The 19,556-nt window shown below is 39.1% G+C and overlaps 1 protein-coding gene across 1 annotated transcript in view; it reads left to right on the top strand.

Annotated features, from left to right (window-relative positions):
- LOC150090416 (uncharacterized) overlaps window positions 1-19,556 on the top strand; it is a 108,199-nt gene that overhangs the window by 66,340 nt on the left and 22,303 nt on the right. Inside the window, exon 2 of the mRNA XM_090389879.1 lies at window positions 11,354-13,120. Coding sequence (XP_090246005.1) covers window positions 11,354-13,120 — 1,767 coding nt within the window. The remainder of the gene's footprint in view (window positions 1-11,353; window positions 13,121-19,556) is intronic.

Raw genomic sequence — 19,556 nt, 5'->3', positions numbered from 1 at the left:
GTAACGCCAGACATAACAACCACCGTGTGTACTTGGTAGCGATATCCGTCACGAGGTGGAATCTCCCTTCAGCGAGAAATAATATAATAATAATAATTCATTTTACTAATCCCTTTCAGAGCTTTGTAAACCTTAATCAGATCACCTCTGAGGTGCCTGGTTGCCAAGCTCTGTAGCCCACATAATCGGAGTCTTTCCTCATACCATCGTCCGTCTGCCGATCTCGCCATTCGAGTTGCCGTCTTTGGACCCTTCCAAGAAGCTCAATATCTTTTTTCAGATGAGGTCTCCGTACTTGAACACAGTATTCCAAATGTGGTCTTGCAATTGTCTTATACAACGGGATTATTACCTCCATATCTCTAAAGGATAACGTTATAAATCATCGATAGGGCAACATGGGCTTTCCTGGCTGCCTATTCAGAAAACTTCATATCTGCCAGTGTGGTGCATTGATCGAAAGATTTTCCTTGAGAAGAGAGATTAATCGCTTTCCTAAAAAATACATGTAAACCTGTCGAAACACAAACTTGTGTCAGATTTATTTATTATTTAATTCTCTTCCCTGGCCCCGCTTCCTGTTATTGTAGGGTTTTATAACTAGTGGAAAAGTCACGGAAGAAATGCAACCTGTGAAAACAGATTTGGGCCAGACGTGATACACTGACACGACTTGGATGCTGATGTGCCGAAACCAAAAATAACAACGTAGGAAACAACGACGGGGAAACATTTGAAAAGACGACTTAGCGTATACGACTCTGACTTTCACTCGACTGTGTTGCTGTAGAGAGAGAGAGAGAGAGAGAAAGATAAAATTCTCTGATAGATTGCCACTTTGTTTCCTGTGTTTTTACATAGTTGTGTTGTTTCCTCCTTGAATTTCAAGTGTATGTTTAATTTCCCTCCTCCCTTCACCGACGTTGAACTCTAGTAAAGTAGGGCCAAAAACGTTTAGTAAGTTGACAACCTGTAATTTAATTTGTTCAATTGTGTAATGTCTGCTCGTTTATCATCCGTGTCTTTTGGATTTAAGGCTGAGAGAATGCGCCTTGAAAATAAAGTTTAATTGCCTACTTGATATCTTATAAACGATAAATTTATGCGAAATACTTTCTCTTCTGTGGCCATCAAAAGGAATTGGGACCTATGTCAGAAGTGCGTTTCAAATCAAAGATAATTGATACAAAAGAATTGCGAATTCTGTGTACTGAGTTTTTCAAGAAGTTTTTTTTTTTTTTCTTTTAATCATTACAGTTCTAGTTAAAGCCTGTTTGCTTTGCCAGTGCATCATTGTGAAAATTTGCATTTTCTTCCAAGGCACTTCCGGTTGACATCCTTCATACCATCGGCAACAAACGCTAAACTATACTAACAGATAAAATTTAGCTGTAGCACATTACTATTTCAAAAGTGTAAATAAGGTGAAATTCCTTGATAGTGGTAATCGGAATATTTAATGTAATTGAGAGCTGCAGGAAGATTTGAAGCAGGACAACCGCAGTCGAGTTTTTTTTATGAAAACCCCAAACACGAAAGGTATCAAAACCTATAGTACTTAGTACCGTGCTTGGGTTGAAGGAGAAGTATGGGGGGGGGGGGATGCCGGAAACTTTGCTCTAGAGCCTAAACATGGGTTTCACCACTTCAAGCCTCCAATAAGCAAAGTGGTAGTATTTCACCGGTTGATGAAAGTCATCTATGGTTGAGATGTTGCCTGTCAAGGTAGAACGTTGCCATGCATTCTTTTGTATCAATTATCTTTGATTTGAAACGCACTTCTGACATAGGTCCTAATTCGTTTTGATGGCCACAGAAGCGAAAGTATTTCGCATAAATTTATCGTTTATAAGATTTCAAGGCACAGCAATTCCTGTAAGAACCAGAACAGTGCAGTCGGGGAGTTACCTCGACCCAAAATCCAATTTTTAGGTCTAGTGACAAGGCAAAATAGTAAAATGACATCACGGCACATGGCAGCTCTCTGCGTCCTCGAGAAATATTAATTCTAGGAAAATAGCGAAGGCTTAATGAAAGTGTTCTCTATGCCAGGAGATCAGTGGTTTGTGTTTTTTTTTTTTTTTTTTTGCCTGTGCAGAGTTTTTGTTGGCTTTTAGGCGCATCAGCTATTTAGACTGTATTGTGTGACTCTATATTATATCTGTATAAGTTGAGTTCACGGGCAGATTTGCATGTTGTGCTTACTGCAAAACCGGGACTTCACGGAGGGCCCTACTCCTGAGATCGAAGATCCACTAACTATAACTTCGATTGAAAGAGGATTTTAGAAATTCCTCCATCGTCGACGTGAACCGAACCCTCTCCAAACGTGTGACAAATGGCGAAACCACTGTGCTGTCACGGAGGACCTTATCTGTATGCATTAGGGTGTTTTTCTTAATTGGTGTTGCGAGATAATATTAAATTGGGAGATAATATTCAAAACTGTTTGGATAAGACAGATTATGAAAATATCTTATTTTCAAAAAAAAAAAATTAGAGTACTTTATGTGGACGTAAGGGTCTTCATTATGCTATGTGTTCTTTGTTTAATAAATGGAGCCTCCAAAAACAAGAATTGAGCACTTGGTTTACGTAAGTTAGTAGAAACTTGTGGGAGAGAGAAAAACGATTCCTCAATTAAGGAGATTCCTTTCAAGTACACACTTTACAGGACTCTTTTAATTGGGTGACTATTTATTTATTTATGTTTTTTTTTTTTTTAACTTAAGATTATTCTCTTGTATTGAAAGTACAGGGATATCTTGTTCCAATAGAAACTCGCACTCACACAAAAAATATAAATTTATGTTGTACATGAATTTTGAGAAGTTCACTTGTAAGAATCATTTCCGGGTACTGCATGGTATCACTTATAACGCGACTCCTTTTATCGACTGTTTTGCTGGTATTGAACTGACATTGTTCATTGCTCTCTGACGATGTCGTACCACTGAACTAATTTCAGTTGGCCATGGTTCAAGCCTACATGGCAATGTAGGCTTGAATATGGCAATGTTCTTGTATTCTCTCTATCTTATGAACATCCTTGGTCTACGAGGCAATCCCAAGGTATACAAAAAAAATGTACAGAGGGCGTTACATTTCAGGCGATCGATTTTTCCTTAAATTGAGATTTTTTTTTTCTTTTTCTGTGGTTAATAGAAGCGAAAAGTAAATGTAATTATCAATTGTATGTATGTATTTAACTGTCGAAGGGTGGCACCCGGACATACATCCATCTCCACCAATTTATCATTTAATATCATGTTCTCATAATGGCCTGTTAGTGTAAGTGTGTGTAATGTGTTATAAGTGAAACAGGCTACTCTGCCACCAGGTGATAGTCCATTGGGCAATTACCACCTGGTGCCCATCCCTGGCACGAGGAGCTAAGCCTGGATCTATTAACTCTGGCGGTGCAGAGTTAATAGATTATCAATTAATAACTAAGATTATAACATTATAGAACGCTTAATAAAACTCAAAATTAGCCGTTCAGTTTAATTATGACTATTATATTTATCGCCGTTTCCTATATGCTTTTAATATATGGGAAACCTGTACTTGTATTGCCGAATTTCTATTTGTCTGATTTTTATTAAATTTTGAGTGGCTGGACAAAAATTTTTTTAAAGGTTAAAATATAAAATTTAATGAAAATCCGTCCATTACGAGTACCTCTGTCGCATGCGGACGGACAGACAGACGGACATGGTGAAGACAATAGACGCGTGTGTGTGTGTGTGTGTGTGCGCGTGCGTGCGTTCGAATATATATATTCGAACGCACCTAAAAAAAAAAAAAAAACTTAAAGAGTTACACTACAAGAATAGTGTTGCTGCACAGCTATTATACTATGAATAGTAATGAAGTGAATTTATTGTGCTAAATAGGTTGCACTGCTGCACACTGACAAAGTTTTTGAACTCTGTTTTTCCTAATTAAAGCTGGTTATAAACATGCAAAAGTAGAAATTTTTGAGTGTGATTACGCAATGTCCATATACGCAACTCCGAAAACAGGAAGGGAAGCAAGGACGGAAGTAACAAATCGCTGTAGACACAGGTTGGAATAGGCCCGACCCATGTCTACAGCCAGGCTTGGAGGATTAATATCTTATGCAAATTGATATTTGAAATATTAATAGTAGAGACTTACAATAATTGTGAAAACGGGCAGGGGTGGAGATGATATCTATCACACCCACTCCGAAACAGAAGAAGCGAGATCAGATCTATAGAAAAGGAACGGGTCCGACCCGTTTTCCGTAATGCTCGTTAGCTTGGTGGATGGATGGATGAAACGTAGTCTATTAATGATCCGTTACCTTCGCTTTTTTTTCAACATATTACAATTTTCCCAATTATTTTGAATTATTATTCATTGTATGATTTGTGCTTGCGTTTGAATATCATAAATATTAAATAAAAAAAATCATAAATTTTAATATCTGAAATTTGCAGTTTTGTTTTGTTTTTTGTTAGCTTATATGAAATTGTAACTTGAGTACGAGCATAAAATTCAAATTACACAATGACATTGACTCATCCTGTCTTTCCTTCCTTTCTCCCTGTGTGCATAAATCAGAAAAAGAAGTCTCAACTCGTTATGAAGCAGGTTACGAAATGAGAAACGTACGCATGCCGGTAGCGTGCACTCTTTCAGCGTGCGATAACTTTCGAAACTTAGTCGAAGGTTAATTACTTGCGTGAACTTTCGTTTTATTTTTAATATCAGCTTGAAAAGTGGAGTAATTTTCTACAATATTATTTTTGTTTTGTTGGTTTGTCTCTTTCTACAAGCGATTTTAAAGCGAAATTAACGTGGACAGAAAATTAAGCGATAATTGATTGGGGATGAGCGATTTTAATTTAAAATAATTGTCTTTAAATTTAACCAGATTTTAATTTAAAATATATTTTTTAAATTTAACCAGACTATTTGACTTAAGAATTAATTTACGCTGTAAGATAGGACCTTCAGAGGGGATCGAATGGGAATATTTGGATTTAGGGGACAGAGATGAGAGCAACTTTTAACTTAAAATGATTTATTTGATTTACAGGATGTTAAAATAAATGAATTATATTATTTTTGTTTTTATTTATTTTTTACGTTGGTAAGCATTTTAAGAAAGCTTGAAAAAAAAAAAAAAACGCTAATTTTATTTGAAAAATGCGTGCCATTTTTCAAATAAAAATGGATGGCATTATTAAATTTAAGACCATTATTCTTATTTATAGTATTTATTTCTTGGATGTTTTGCCGTATCCATTTTTCCATGTTTTAAAAATCGGTCTGTATTGTGACTGCCAGAAACAGTTTCATTTTTTTTTTTTTTTTTTTTCTAAATGAATCTGAATTTAACAATGTTTATCGCAAGCATTTTATTTGAACTAAGAATGTTTTTATTTAGTTATTTATTTTTAATTTTGATACTTAGAAAGCAAGGAAACTTTTATTAGGCCAACAAAAATATGAATTCCATGAACAGTTTTATATTTTTTTCACACTAATTTTAAAGAATTTTTAAATCAATAAAACTTAAAAAACAGTATAAAATGATTTAAATAGATGTCTTCTTTTTCAGGAGACATTTTTATTTAAACTTTCTAACCACAATCAAGATTTTTTATGAACACGTTAATTTGTTAATTTTGTTATTCCAAAGAACGCTGCGTTTCTTTGCTTTTTTTTTTTGACTTGATTTGTTAACTGCGTGGACTTTAAACCACATGGGCATTAAGGCCATTGTGTTCTTTTCCACTTTGTAGAAGACTATTTGTGATGTTTAACTTCTCAAAATTTTCAAAAACGTACACATGTGGATCAAGTTTTCGAAGTAGCCTCCTTAGCACTCGATACACCTATTTCAGCACTTTGGCAACTTCTAGTTGCATCACTGCTAGGCTTCTTTTCGGAATTGCTAATAGTTTTGTATTGCATTCTGGATAATTTCTTTAGTCAAGATTTTTAGTCAATAATATTGCAAATCTGTGTCATTTCAAGGGGACTTTAACCTTAGGAACAAAAAAAAAGGGTCACTGGGAGCTAAATCCGATAAGTAGGCAGATAAGGGACCACAAATTGTGGTCATGCGAGTCCATCATTATGGTCCACAATGATAGACTCGCATGAAATTCTGAAGTGTGCAGGAGTGTTGGTTCATGGTGAAGGCACCAATTCACTGAAGCCCACTTTTCTGGCCGTTTTTTCCGTACAGCATTGCTCAGTCATCTTAGAACTGTTGTTTTAATATTCCTAGTACGCTGTTTGACCAAAGGGACAAATTCATAATGGATGAAATCGATACGAACGAAATCCCAGCGAGTCAAAGAAGAAAAAAAAAAAAGAAACCGATTAGCACGATCTTCTCATTTGATCGACATTTTGGGCCTTGGAGAAAATAGTCTTCCATTTTCGAGGACCGAGTCGTAGTCATACACTCGGAATTCATTACCAGCAGTGGTGAAACTACAAACTCTCTCACCCCGAAGACAGATTTCCGAACGGCTCCATACGTAATCTTTAACAACCATACTAAAACAGCCGTCGCAGTTCCCTGACTGCTCCACACACACACACACACACCCCCTCCGTCGTGACAGACCTAGCATTATCGTTTCATCACTGGTCACCAGTAATGATGGAAGAAACAATGCGTGGGTCAGAAGCAGCACGTTGGCGAAGATTCTGACATGCGAGAAAAGTCGCCTCTCTCTCTGATTTTATCAGTGAGAATGCATGGCACAAACTTGGCTGAAACGCGTCGAATCCTAAAATACGTTTTATTTTATTTATTTATTTTTTTTTTTGCTCCTAGGTTTGGGCAGCCTAGAAGCGGGAGACGCTGGCACCCATCAGACTTGCACAACTGCTGGTGGGTGCGGAATTTGTGTTACACAGACAGTATAGTAGACCCACGTGCGGAGACGGACACCGGGATGTGGTTGCCTGCGTGTTGCCTGCTTCCTGGTGGATAAGTGGTCTGTCTACTGTTTTATATATATATTCCACTTGGATACATGAATATAGTTGGAGATGGACATCAGTCTGGGCGCAACCAGAGACTGTTATACATAAACTGAACTGAACTAAATTGAATCACCAAATACTGTGTTAAAATTGATTGCGTTGTCCCATAAGAATTTCACTAGCAACTTCGTGAATAGTTAAATGTCGATCACTTTTGATCATATCACGAGCGATTGAATAATTGGTTTTTGAAGGTGGCCAGAGGGAGGATTTTCTTTGATGGACAAGCGGCCCTTTTTAAAGTTTGCAAAGCAATAAAAACTCTTCGAATAACACGCATTATCTTCTCAGAAAGCTGCTTTAATTCGTGGATTGCTGCTACACTTTGCTTAAGTTGAAACAAAATCAGATGGAAATTCCTTGCTAAGTAAAGTCACTCACTTCTTAAAAAAACGATGAAAAGCACAAACCACCTTCAAATTCAACGCGTTCTGATTTCGACTGACCTCAGATCAATGGGTGATTCATGTCTAGAAGAACATTGCCGGACTTGCATATTTTTATCCACGAGGATGTTCTTGTATTCTCGCTCTATTGTATGAACTCCTCTGACTTCATGCACTCAGTATAAACAGAACATTAATCTATAAGTAAAGTCCAGTAATATATCACTCTCAATCTGGGGAAGTGCTTCCACCTTTTTAAAATACTGAATTAGAAAAGTATTTAATTTTCTATTTCTACTTTTTTATTTATTATTCTAGTTTTATATTTTTATTATTGTATTTCTTCTTATTGACAGGAGGAGGAGTGGTGAGTAGATTTATTTATTTATTCAAGTAAAGGAAAAGGAGAGGTTACATCTACCCCCTAGACAGCAAACATTTGCTAGAAGGGTAAACATAACTATAACAGATTAACAATGTATACATTAATATAAGGATACAGATTAAATTTATTACAGCAGGCTAAGACAATGTTCAGGATAAATGTTCTAAATAAATTCAGTATCCCTGGAAGCACGGTGCGGGAGAGCAGGCAAGTTGTAGAAGGCTGTTCGGAACAGGAGGGGAGTGCAGTTTGTCCTCAAGAACAGAAGCCTGCGGAGAGCGGAGGAGACTTGAAACATCTAAAATTAAAATCGCACTATTACAATTGTAGGTCTTATCCACGCAAATCGGCTCGGGGTTAATATTTAGGTCGTTCAGGAGACCAATCGTGTTTGCTGGAAACATATGACTGAGCGAACTGATTTGGTTGAGGACAGGTCGGATCTTAGATGTTTGGTGATTAGTTGCTCTTCTGTTATCGTTGGGTAGAATGATGAGCCTATTGGTGATGGGAGCATCTAGTCTACCGGAAATAAGCTTGAAGAAGGTCATTATATCAATATAATTTATATTATATATGATATTTATATTATATGTAAATGTATAATTTATATTATATGTGATTATTTGTTTCTAAGGGGTCATTCCATGCAGTGATTGCAGTATAGCAGTGTTTACCTCATTTATTCCTTAGTTGCTAATGCTCCTAAAAACCAAATAACAACAACAACAACCTCATTTATTTGCTTTATTGCAGCTCTTTGGACTGAAAGCGCTTGTTCTGGCTGATCCGAATGAATGAAGAGCTTCAAATCATCAGCGTACGAGATCATGTTTTGGAATTTTGCCAGCAGAGGTTCCAGAGCAGCTGCAAACAACGCTGCTGACAAAACGCCGCCCTGTGGTACCCCTCTGCAGACAGTAAAGGAACAGGACAGACCATTGTACTCTACAAGGAGGCATCTTTCCTGAAAAATTTTATTGAGTACGGGGAGGAGGTTATCGGAGATCCCGAAGTAGTTCTTCAGAATGTTAAGTAACGATGTGATGGAAATCTTATATGTAGCTTTGACGTCAAGAAAAATTATTCAAAGGTTTCAAAGCTTTGAAAGAATTCAAAGCTTATGTGAAAGAGAATTTGAGATTGGTAATAGTAGATCTTCAGGGACCACGGTGTAAAGGTGGCGAGGTCTGTGGTGTAAACAGTGTTCTTTAAGTTGAGTTTGCAGTTACATTTGTTGATTATGACTAAAAATTCGCAAGCAAGCTTACTAAATAAACTTTCTAACAAAATAGAATTTATACTGTTCAGATAAATACGTCCGAATATATTTAGCATTAAAAAATAGCCTTGGTGGACGGGGCCCACATCGAGGTTCGGGCTCATCCCCCAGAACCAACAATAGAATCAGTGTTAGATTATTTACAGAATATTATGCTTTTAACAGTATCTACAATGTATTAATAAAGATAGTCATATTTATCTTTCCTAAAGATATTCATATATTCTTGACTTTATTCATAACACTTTCATAAAGACATCGTACTTTGAACATTATGTACAATATATTGGGCATTATTATGCTGCCCATATCAATATGCAGTTTGTACCTCCGATTCTTCCGCAAACCTGCAGAGGTCGTTGTCAATTGATTGGATTACGGGGAGCATCTCCCTAAGGGCTAGTCTGTTAGGATGGGCTATGAGCGTGGGAGCTGATCTCAGTCCGGGTTGAGGGATTCTCCAGCCGCACAGTTCCCAAATGCTTGGCTCCCAGACCATTCCGGTTGTCATTTTGGCAGTGAGAACAAGGCGTTTTGCCGGTACAAGGTCTGGAAGTCGGGCAAAATTTAGTGAGATTGCCATTGCAGTTGTCCTTTGCTGGTGTGGACGACGATGTTTATGCGTGATCCAACGAAGGAGCGTATTCGGCGGAGTACACGCGCTTGATGTTGGTAGGGGCTGCGGACCCCCAAATTTCTGAGGCATATAATACGACGGAGTATACGAGCTTGTCAATGTGGGGGTTGAAGCTCAGTTTATAATCGAAGACGACTCCCAAGTCCGTATGCACCTTGTACTGATTTAAATATTCGTACTTTTAATATTCGTAATGTATACATAAAAATTTAATGACTTAATTAAGTTTAATACCTAATAAAAATTCAGGGCAAAGCTTCAGACTGTGAGAAAATTTGCAGACCTATAAGTTAGTGCAATTGGATCGTGTCTATACGCAGTAAATTAATCGAAGTTGTTATAATGGCATCGTTCCATTACATCTCATAATGCCCTGGTGGGGAGCACAGTTGAATGATCTCCATCATTCCCCCGCCGGGTGGAAAAGATCTGAGTTCGAGTCCCGTCGATAACGCGAGGAATTTTTATGGGCCTTTTTCACAACGTGGCCGAGTTAGTCGGTCTCAGGGGAGGGTGGCATAGTTTTCTTTTCCCGGAAACTCTGGTTTTTTCGCCCAATAAACAGAAAATCGAAAGGCAATTTACAGACAATATATACGGAGCAATATGGCTTTAGTCGCTGATGCTCCTAAAACCCTGCAACATCTCATGTTGTGAATTCCTTCACAAAGAGTTGTCCTTTCAGTTATACTTCGAATAAGCAACGTTTCCCCAATAGAGAAGACTATGTTACTTATTCTCAGTGGATAGTACCACCTAGATGGTCTTTTCTGGGCTTTGGTCCTTCATCGGTGGATGGGTAATTACCCTGATAGTATAACAGCTGACAACCCAGTTGTGAAATTAAGTCCACAGTATGAGATGCCGAATGGTGTTTAATAGTTAATAAAACGTACTTTATAAAAAGTAAGTATAAACTATTAAACACCACTTGGCGTCTCTCATATTATAGACTTAATTTCATAACTGATTGTCATTTGTTATACTATCAGTGGTACCTACCCACCGATGAAGGGTCAAACAGCCCAAAATGGCCGTTTTGGTATCTATTGAGACTAAGAATAGGTAACAATCTTATCTGTTGGGGAAGCGTTACTTATACTAATACTAGAAGCTTTACTTATAAACGGCGTGGCTCCTTTCCTTTGTTTCGAGTAAACTTTTGTCTCGTACTATCCTTCTTTCCGCTAACTCTTAAGCTTTTCTCCAACTTTTAGGAGCCTTTCTGTTAAAGAGCATTGCATCCCTACATATGTACCTTGAAACAGCCATCTGAGTGGTGGTATCCACTGAAGATAAGTAACAATAGCTCTTATCTATTGGGGAAGCATTACTTCTTCGAAGTATAACCGAATAGGCAACTCATTGTGAAGGCATTCACAATGTGAGATGTAATGTAACTATTCCGCTATGGCATATAGAAATGATGCAATTGCACTAACTTCTATGTCCAACGTCATTAGGATATTAAAGTTAAATAACTCCTTCATGATGTTTTTTGTACAGGTAGCAATAAAGATTTTCTCTAAATCTGCAAATATTAAAGTACTTTGAGATTGTATTGTGTCACATTTTAAGTGTAATATTTGCCACCGAGCGTACTTAAAGAAAATTTAATTTTTCAGAAATCAGCCCGATTCCTCCAAGACGTGTTCGCAGCTACCAGAGGAGTCACTTAGGAAACCAACTAGTCACGCCTTTGCTGGAAAAAGAAGTGACGATTCAGAGTTCCTCAACTTATCCCAGAAGAGTGGTCCTCCGATTCTCGAGGGATATTCGGATGAAATTACAGCCGATGGCTTAGTGGAAGAGAAGTTAGTCGACGGCTTAGTGGAGAAGAAATTGGTCGATGGCTTAGGGGACACCACAGCAGATGGCCTGAAGGAAGCTCAGACAACTGCGAGCCCACTGTATGCAGCAAATGACGAGACTGCTAATGACACTTCTGCCGGAGCAGTTACTCTTGCTGTGCCCGATAAACTTGAAGCGACCTCTGATACAGAATCAGAAATTAGCCTAGAACAGTTATCATTTCCTTATGTATCCCAGCTTTCGCTAGAGACGAATGGAAACATTCATTCAACGCCCAAAACCCTCATCAAACCAACAGAAATCCCTAAAAAAGATAAAAGCACAAAAAAGAAGCGAGCGTCAACAGATTCTGTAAAATGTACTGTGTGTCCCAAACATTCCGACCGTGTGGACATCTCCAACTTGTTTGGTAAGTTACTAGACCGTCCTGCAAAAGATCACGAATTGCTATGTGACAGGTGCTCCAGATCCATGCTATCTTATATATCAGTGCTGCGGGATGTTTTAGATACTGTAGCTGGGGATATTATTCATAAGTCTGTTGTGGATCGTTCAACAGGGTGTTTGTGGTGTGCTAAAGAGGATTTCATCAATCAAGTAAGGCACCCATGTTCTCATCAACCCCGTACTGTTAATTCCGAAAAGGAGAAGTCACAGATGATCCTAGAAAATGAAGCTTCCATCGGTGAAGATGTTGGTCCTCAATATTCCCCTAAAGATGGTCCTCAATATTCCCCTAAAGATGGTCCTCACTATTCCCACAAAGGTGTTGGTCAAAGACATTTGACAAAGGATGGCAGCATTCAGATCGATTACGCTGATAAGAGTGCTCATTTATATGAAGGAAATGCTCCCGAAAATAAAATTGAATGTACAGAATTGAGTAATAATAACCCCCAGGCACATGGAGCTGCTGAGAAAAACGTGGAAGAAGATGCAAAAGGTGAAATAACAGTGCAAAGAGATGCCAAGATTGGAATTAAACAGCAAGTATTGCCTACTACTACAAACAGTATATCAGGTTCAGGTGATGTTTATAATTCTGATGCAACTGAAGGTTTTGCTGAACACAGGAAAACTCAGATGAATGGCGACGTTCAAGGCCATCCTGTATCTGCCGAACATTTCATACCAGATCACACTGGCCCCGAATCTTCTACTGAAGCACCTCTTCCAAGAGGTCATGAAGCAGTCCTCATGGCACCCAGTCGTCTTCCGCCATCCGTCCCAGCCACTTGGCAAATCGATGGAGAAGTCACATCTCTAGATTCTAAAAGTCATCCTCTTCCATTTCGGTCTTCATCTGGTGTAGAAGAATTTCAGAGTCAGCAGTCCTATCACCCTCCTTTGCAGGATGCCGTTTCCGCCAGACGAAAGAGTTTGGATAAATTATTTGAGCTTGTGCAAGTGGGAATCCCACAGCCTCAGGAACCGGAATCAAAAAATGAAGCGTACGTTACTATGGCAACCAGTAATATGACTGCTTTAGGATGCTTAGTTTTAGGAAATTCGTTGAGGATTTGCGAAACGAAGCGCACTTTGGTAGTACTTGTAGCGGATGCAGTCACTCGACCCATGAGGTAAGTATTTATAGACCAGTTCAACACTGCTTTCCATTTTAAACTTATTCTCGTTAAAAAATATGAATACGTACAGAAAGACACTAAAGTACAATTTATCCTTAACCTTAAGAATTTCCTCTCCATTAAATTCTATTTATTACCTTGTAATTCTTCTTTGAGCGAACAATTTCTTCAGAATCTGAGGAGTAACCCAAAATTATATATCTTTATTGCAATCAGTGAATGTTACATGGATGCCTGATGCAACACCCATAACAGCGACAATGCCAGGAATTTCACATAAAAATTAACCAATACAGGAAAAATTATTAACACGGGAAATGAAAGAACATTTTTTTTTTTTTTTTTTTTTTTTTTTTTTTTTTTTTCATACTACACACAGCGCGATGAAAAAACGATGGCAGTCACTCAGCTGAAGACAAAAGCTGTTCCCTCATGATGAGTCTTCTGTAGGATTTGTCCTCTGTGAACTTTTTGTAATCGACATCCATCTCCCGGACGTTGTGGAGCATCTCCACGGGCAGGAATCTGTCGCCTATCCTATTATAGCAGATGTGTAATTGGATCCTCTAATTACACATCGGCCAAAATTGGCTGCTCAAGCCGAAATGTAGCAAACCTAAGGTAATTCAACATACTCTTCCAGACCCGCTTTGTAGAGACTCTACACATTCACAAGTTTTCAAGGTGGAGTTGTGTTATGCCTAGGATCCACCCTGATTAAAGAACACACACACACACACACACACACACACACACACACACACACACACACACACACACACACGCGCGCGTATTTAATGATATGTACTAAATATATGTAAATATATCTTGTATATAAATCTGTATGTACTTTAATGTACATAACCTTGAAACTGTATATTGTGTGTAATGAATAAATGAATGAAATTGCTGCAGAAACCGGTATATGTTGGAGCATGTACTTGGGCTCTGTGACATGAAGGAGCCGTACACCGAATCTTATTACAGGTATTGTTTGGCAAGCCAACTGGATCTGCAGACCTTGTCGTGCATATATTCAACATGGTCTTTAGGATCGAAGATAACGCCTAGATCTCTGTGCTTGGTTGCTGGGATGATGGGGATTCCATGTTTAGTTGCGTTGGGTTTGATTTAAGTGAAAACACCATTTGTGCGGATTTATTTGGATTTATCTTAAGAGAAAACGGCTAAGTATGTATAAGATTCAGCTTATGACTTATTACTGCATCTTACGACCGATGAAGATTATCGCTTCTGTTTTTCACTTCGTTCTGGCTCTGTAGAAAGTATTGCGGGCTAAAAGGGTTCTTGGCATCGGCGCATTCTGTGCTGCTAAACGCTAGATTACATACCTCAAATGTAGAGCTGTCTCAGTCCTTAATTTGAAGCTACTGACCACAAGGAAGAAAGCCAGTCAGTCAGTTCCCGTGTGTGCGTTAAGCGCCAAGGTAACGAAGGCTATAAGATCTTAGTATGCTATGTGTGCAACTGCGTGTACTCTCGGTCGGTTTTTTCCTTTACTGGAAAAAAAAAAAAAAAAGTTTCCAGGAGAAAAAATAACATGAAACCTTCGCCTGAGAGCGACTACTTGTGAAAAGATCCCATAAAAATTCTTGGCGTCATTGACTGGATTCAAACTCAAGCCTTTTCCACCCATTGTGGGAGGAGACCGGCAATTGTTGATCATCGTTGCTAACCATGAGTGCCATCAGTTTGGCCTCTATGAAATACGCTGTGATTCGTCCGAATAGCGGGTTGTTCAACACTTGTGTAACTTCCCTATTTGTTGAAAGCGCCGATCTATTGTTTGTGGAAACTTGTGGAACTTATAATACTTTGTGTCATATGTATAAGGCTATGACCATCCCAGACAGAGCAAATCGGGCCGAGGTGAAACATTTTAGGTTGTTGTTATTTTGTTTTCAGAAGGTTTATTCACAAATCCATTCATTGTCAGTTGTTTGCATGTAATGATAATTAATTCTGCATATTTAAAATATTTATAAAGTTGTTTCATTAAAGTCGGATCCTGCTTTCGTTCAATTCGACTCGCTCGTAAAATTCAGAACAAATATTAACAGATAACACAGAATACAGTAAAATAATTTCTGCAACTGCTTTTCTTCGAATTTAAATTAACATTTTAAAAGTTTTATACGTAATGGCTTCATTGAATTATGAGGTCAATTTAAAAGTACCGTTTGATCTCACCATCCCTGCAGATCTGCTTTTATTGTAATAGTATTGTATAGATCAGTGGTCCACTAACCATTAGGATGAGCGAGAAGATGGACTTTCTCTTAATTATGTACCCTAGGAATGAGTTTCATAGAAAATGGATATAAGCTTATCTGTCATTCTTAATTCTGGAACGTAAGTTAAGAGAATTTTTTTACTCTGAATTTATGGGTGCCGAAAAATAAGCGATTGTGTATCGGGAAGACTTGCACATAGACGAAAGAAGCAATCCGTAAATTGGTAGATAGATATTTAAATCTTCTTTTTTTAATTTTTTTTTTTTTTATACGTGGAAGGACAACATTTGAACGTACGTTAAAAATATACACTCGGTGATCATTGATTCACCAGTGAATCAACTCTTCCATGGTCAAATTCAACCGATACCTCAACTTCCCAAATGGCAGAATTTCTAGTCATGCTTTTGCACTTTCTTTTTCCTTCCTCGCCCCTCGCTCTTCTCCAGGGACATCCACATTTTAGCACTAAGCATTTTCCTCTCCTCTGTTTTCGCCTTGGGAGTGCCTTCTGCCTCCATATGCCTCTGTTTTTGTCTTAGAGATGTCGCTCTGCTGCCTCCATATGCCTTCCCTACCTTCATCTTTCCTGTAAAATGCTCCTTTCTGTTGGCTCCCTTCACTCTCGTTATTGCAAGAGTGCAGGCCTCCCGACAGGCGTTTTTCTACTGTTCCTGGTCTGGCTCCCCGTGCCGTGGACGAATCCCGGGAGGGCCTTTCCTGGTGATCGTGCCTTCCTCTAACTAAGTGACCAGTCGAACAACACGCTACTCACATAACCCACACCGACTGGCTTTCCAAAGTTGTGCAGCATCACAGAGTACTTAAAGCGGATTTGTGGGAAACCACAGGAACCACCCAACAAACACACTGTTCACTCAGTGATCATAATTATGACCACCCCATCCTTAATGGACTATGCCACATAGCTCGCAGTATAAAAAGCCCAACAGCTTCATACAGTTAGAGCCGCGTTAAATTCGCGTCTCGTCGTGCAAGTCAAAGTGATAGTAACGTCAGGTATGAGCTCCCACAATGATGCTCTTTTGAAACCCCGTGCATCGGTTGCTTCCATATCGGAAACGGCAATTCGAGTCAGTATCTCAAGGCCCGCTGTGGTTAAGGCGTACGACGAATGGTGTCAAAAGGGTAAAACCACCTCCCGCCTACGGAACTGTAAAAGATTACTCAAGGTGGATTTTCGTGGTGAGCGAAGAGTGCAGCGTTGTTGTACGGGCTCAACGGCAGATTCATGTGCGACAGTTGATATCGGAATACAATATGGGGGATTGCAAAAACAGTATCACAAATGACGATGCGCCGCACACTCAGACTTAAGGTTCCACAGCAGAGACCAAAGAGACACCCTCTCCTCGCCGCTGATCGTCGACCGCGAATGCTGTGGTGTCGACACTCTGGTTGGACATTGGATGTCTGGAAACGAGTGTGCTGGTCGGATGAGTCCAAATACCTTTTTTTTTTTTTTTTTTTTTTTTTATGTGAACCCCAAACACGAGAGGTATTAAAACCTATAGTACTTAGTACCGTGCTTGGGTTTGAGGTTGAGAAGACGAAAGAAGATATTTGTTGACATTGGACTTGAACTTCTGTAGATTGTAATTTTCAGGAAATACGTATGAAGGAAGGTTGTTCCAGAAAACGGCAGTTGAATGAATAAATGAAGAAGATGAAAAGTTGGTTTCTGGATTTGAAGTTGGACAGTAAATGGATGTTGGCTGGTGGCGGCACGTGTTCAGACTGTTTTGAAAGAGAGAGCGGGAATTATAGAAGCCAGTTCAGAAGAACAGTGCCCATGGAAGTATCTGTAGAAGAGGCATGCAGCAGAAACAGTGCGTCTATGAGAAAGCGAGTGGAGAGACTTTGTTAGAGATGAATCATTAATTAACCTAACTGCCCTCTTCTGAATGGAATCAAGAAGCCTGAGAGAGGTTTTGGGGGCACCACCCCAGATGTGGGAATAATATTCCATGGCAGGGCGGATTTGCGATTTATACAGAGTGAGCAGCTGTTTGGAAGAAAAGTAACGCCGAGAGCGAAAGAGAAAACCAAGTTTTCTAGATGCAGAGGAAGCAATATTTGTAATGTGCTTGTGCCAAGAGAGATTAGAAGTCAGGGTAATCACCAAAAGAGATATATCATTTTGCCTAGAAAACGGAGTGTCACTAAAGATAAGCATAGGAGCAGAAGAATCCTTTTTGCAAGATATAAGACAAGACAGAGTTTTAGAAGGGTTGAAATCAACTAAGTTGTCTTTACCCCACTGGAGAAGTACCTGAAGATCGGCATTTAAGGAATTGGTAGCAGATTTTCGAGAAGTTGAAGCTGATTGAGGAGGACAAGGTTTCTCAAAATGCAATGTGCTATCATCGGCAAAACTATGGATAGGATTTCCAGTCAATGGAAGAAGGTCATTGATATACAAGAGGAAAAGAGTGGGGGAAAGAACTGAACCTTGGGGGACACCGGCATTAGTGGAGAAGTTAGAAGACAGAGAGCCATCTACCATCACCCTCAGTGAGCGATCAGAGAGAAAACTGGATAATCAATTACTAAAAACAGTTGGCAAACCATAAGATGGAAGTTTGTTTAGAAGACCTTTATGCCAAACACGATCAAAAGCCTTTGAGATGTCAAGAGCAACTACTTGTGTTTCACCGAACCTTTCCATTGAATTAGTCCATAAATGGGTAACATAAGCCAGAATATCTCCAGTGGATCGACACTGACGGAATCCATACTGGTGATCGTTAATCAGACGGAATCCATACTGGTGATCGTTGATCAGACGGAAGGTTTCTAGGTAGTTTAAGAGTTGGCGGTTAATTGATGTCTCCATTACTTTAGAAAGAGTAGAAGTAATTGCAATGGGACGATAATTGTATGGGAGGGATTTGTCACCCTTTTTAGGAACTGGCTGGAAATGAGCAAATTTCCAAACAGAAGGAAAAACACCTTTGGAATAAGAAAGTGAAAAAAAGGCGGCAAAGAATAGGAGTAAGTTCAGGAGCACACGTTTTGAGAACAAGTGGAGAAATACCATCAGGACCTGGAGCTTTCTTAGCATAAAGATTCATCAAAATCCTTCTGATATACTTTTGACGGAAGACCACAGGAGGCATTGAATGGAGCGTGTTGGGAATGGTGGGAGGTGTTTTACCAAGATCATTAATACATGAGCTGGAAGAAAATTGGGATGCTAGCAGGTCAGCTTTATCCTTGGCTGAAGTGGCAATAGAACCATCTGGTTTGGACAGAGGTGGGAGCAAAGATGGGCAAAAGTTGCCGCCAATAGCTTTGGCAAGAGGCCAGAATGCTCGGCTACCATTAGGGCAAGAAGCAAGTTTTCTACTCTTAGCCTGTTCAAACTCTAGTTTGGACTGATTAATAACTGCTTTACTACTGTTGCGAGCTTTGGTGTAGGCAGAAAATGAAACTGAAGAATTAGAAACAAGCCAATTACGATATGCAACATTCTTCTCTTGGACAGCCTTAGCACATTTATTGGAAAACCAAGGTTTAGATAAAGGACGAGATTTTAAAGTGGAGTGTGGGATAAGGGATTCCATTCCTGCAAGAATAAGGTATAAGGTATGTTAGTGTCTAACGGCTCCTGGGATTTCTCCCATCTCCGCGGGTGTACATTGTATCGGGGCCAGAGATTTGAAGTGTGTGGGGTCATGTGCTGTATATTGTGTTGTGCCCTTTGTTCCTCCGGTCTATTAGCCGCCGAGCCCCTAGTGGGACCCGACGTTACCACACCACACCATGCCACGGGGAGGCTGACCGGGTGTACCACTGTAGCTAGAGTACTCTGGCGGGTCCTGCCACCTACTTTCCTGGGATTTCAGTGGCTAGGACCAGATTTGAGAATGAGATGATCGCTGTTTCTTGAGCAACGGTTGTAATTTTAACAGAGCGTAGGGTTGTTTGCTGATAACTTGTTCTAGGGCCAAATAGGTCGGGCAGTAATTTTGATGTTTTTAGATTTAGACCTGTGGGGAATGCGTGTGTGTGTGTGTATATATATAAATATATGTATATACACACACACACGCACACGTGTATATGTATATATATATATATATATATATATATATATATAAATAATTAAAAAAAAAAAAAATCAATCAAAAGAGAAAAGTAAGGGTGGAAGG

This window comes from Mastigoproctus giganteus, chromosome 2 (genome assembly GCF_048544385.1).
Source record: "Mastigoproctus giganteus isolate SK-2022 chromosome 2, ASM4854438v1, whole genome shotgun sequence".
Classification (NCBI taxonomy): domain Eukaryota; kingdom Metazoa; phylum Arthropoda; class Arachnida; order Uropygi; family Thelyphonidae; genus Mastigoproctus; species Mastigoproctus giganteus.
Note: the sequence above shows the minus strand (reverse complement) of the source record. Positions and strands in the feature narration are given on the sequence as shown.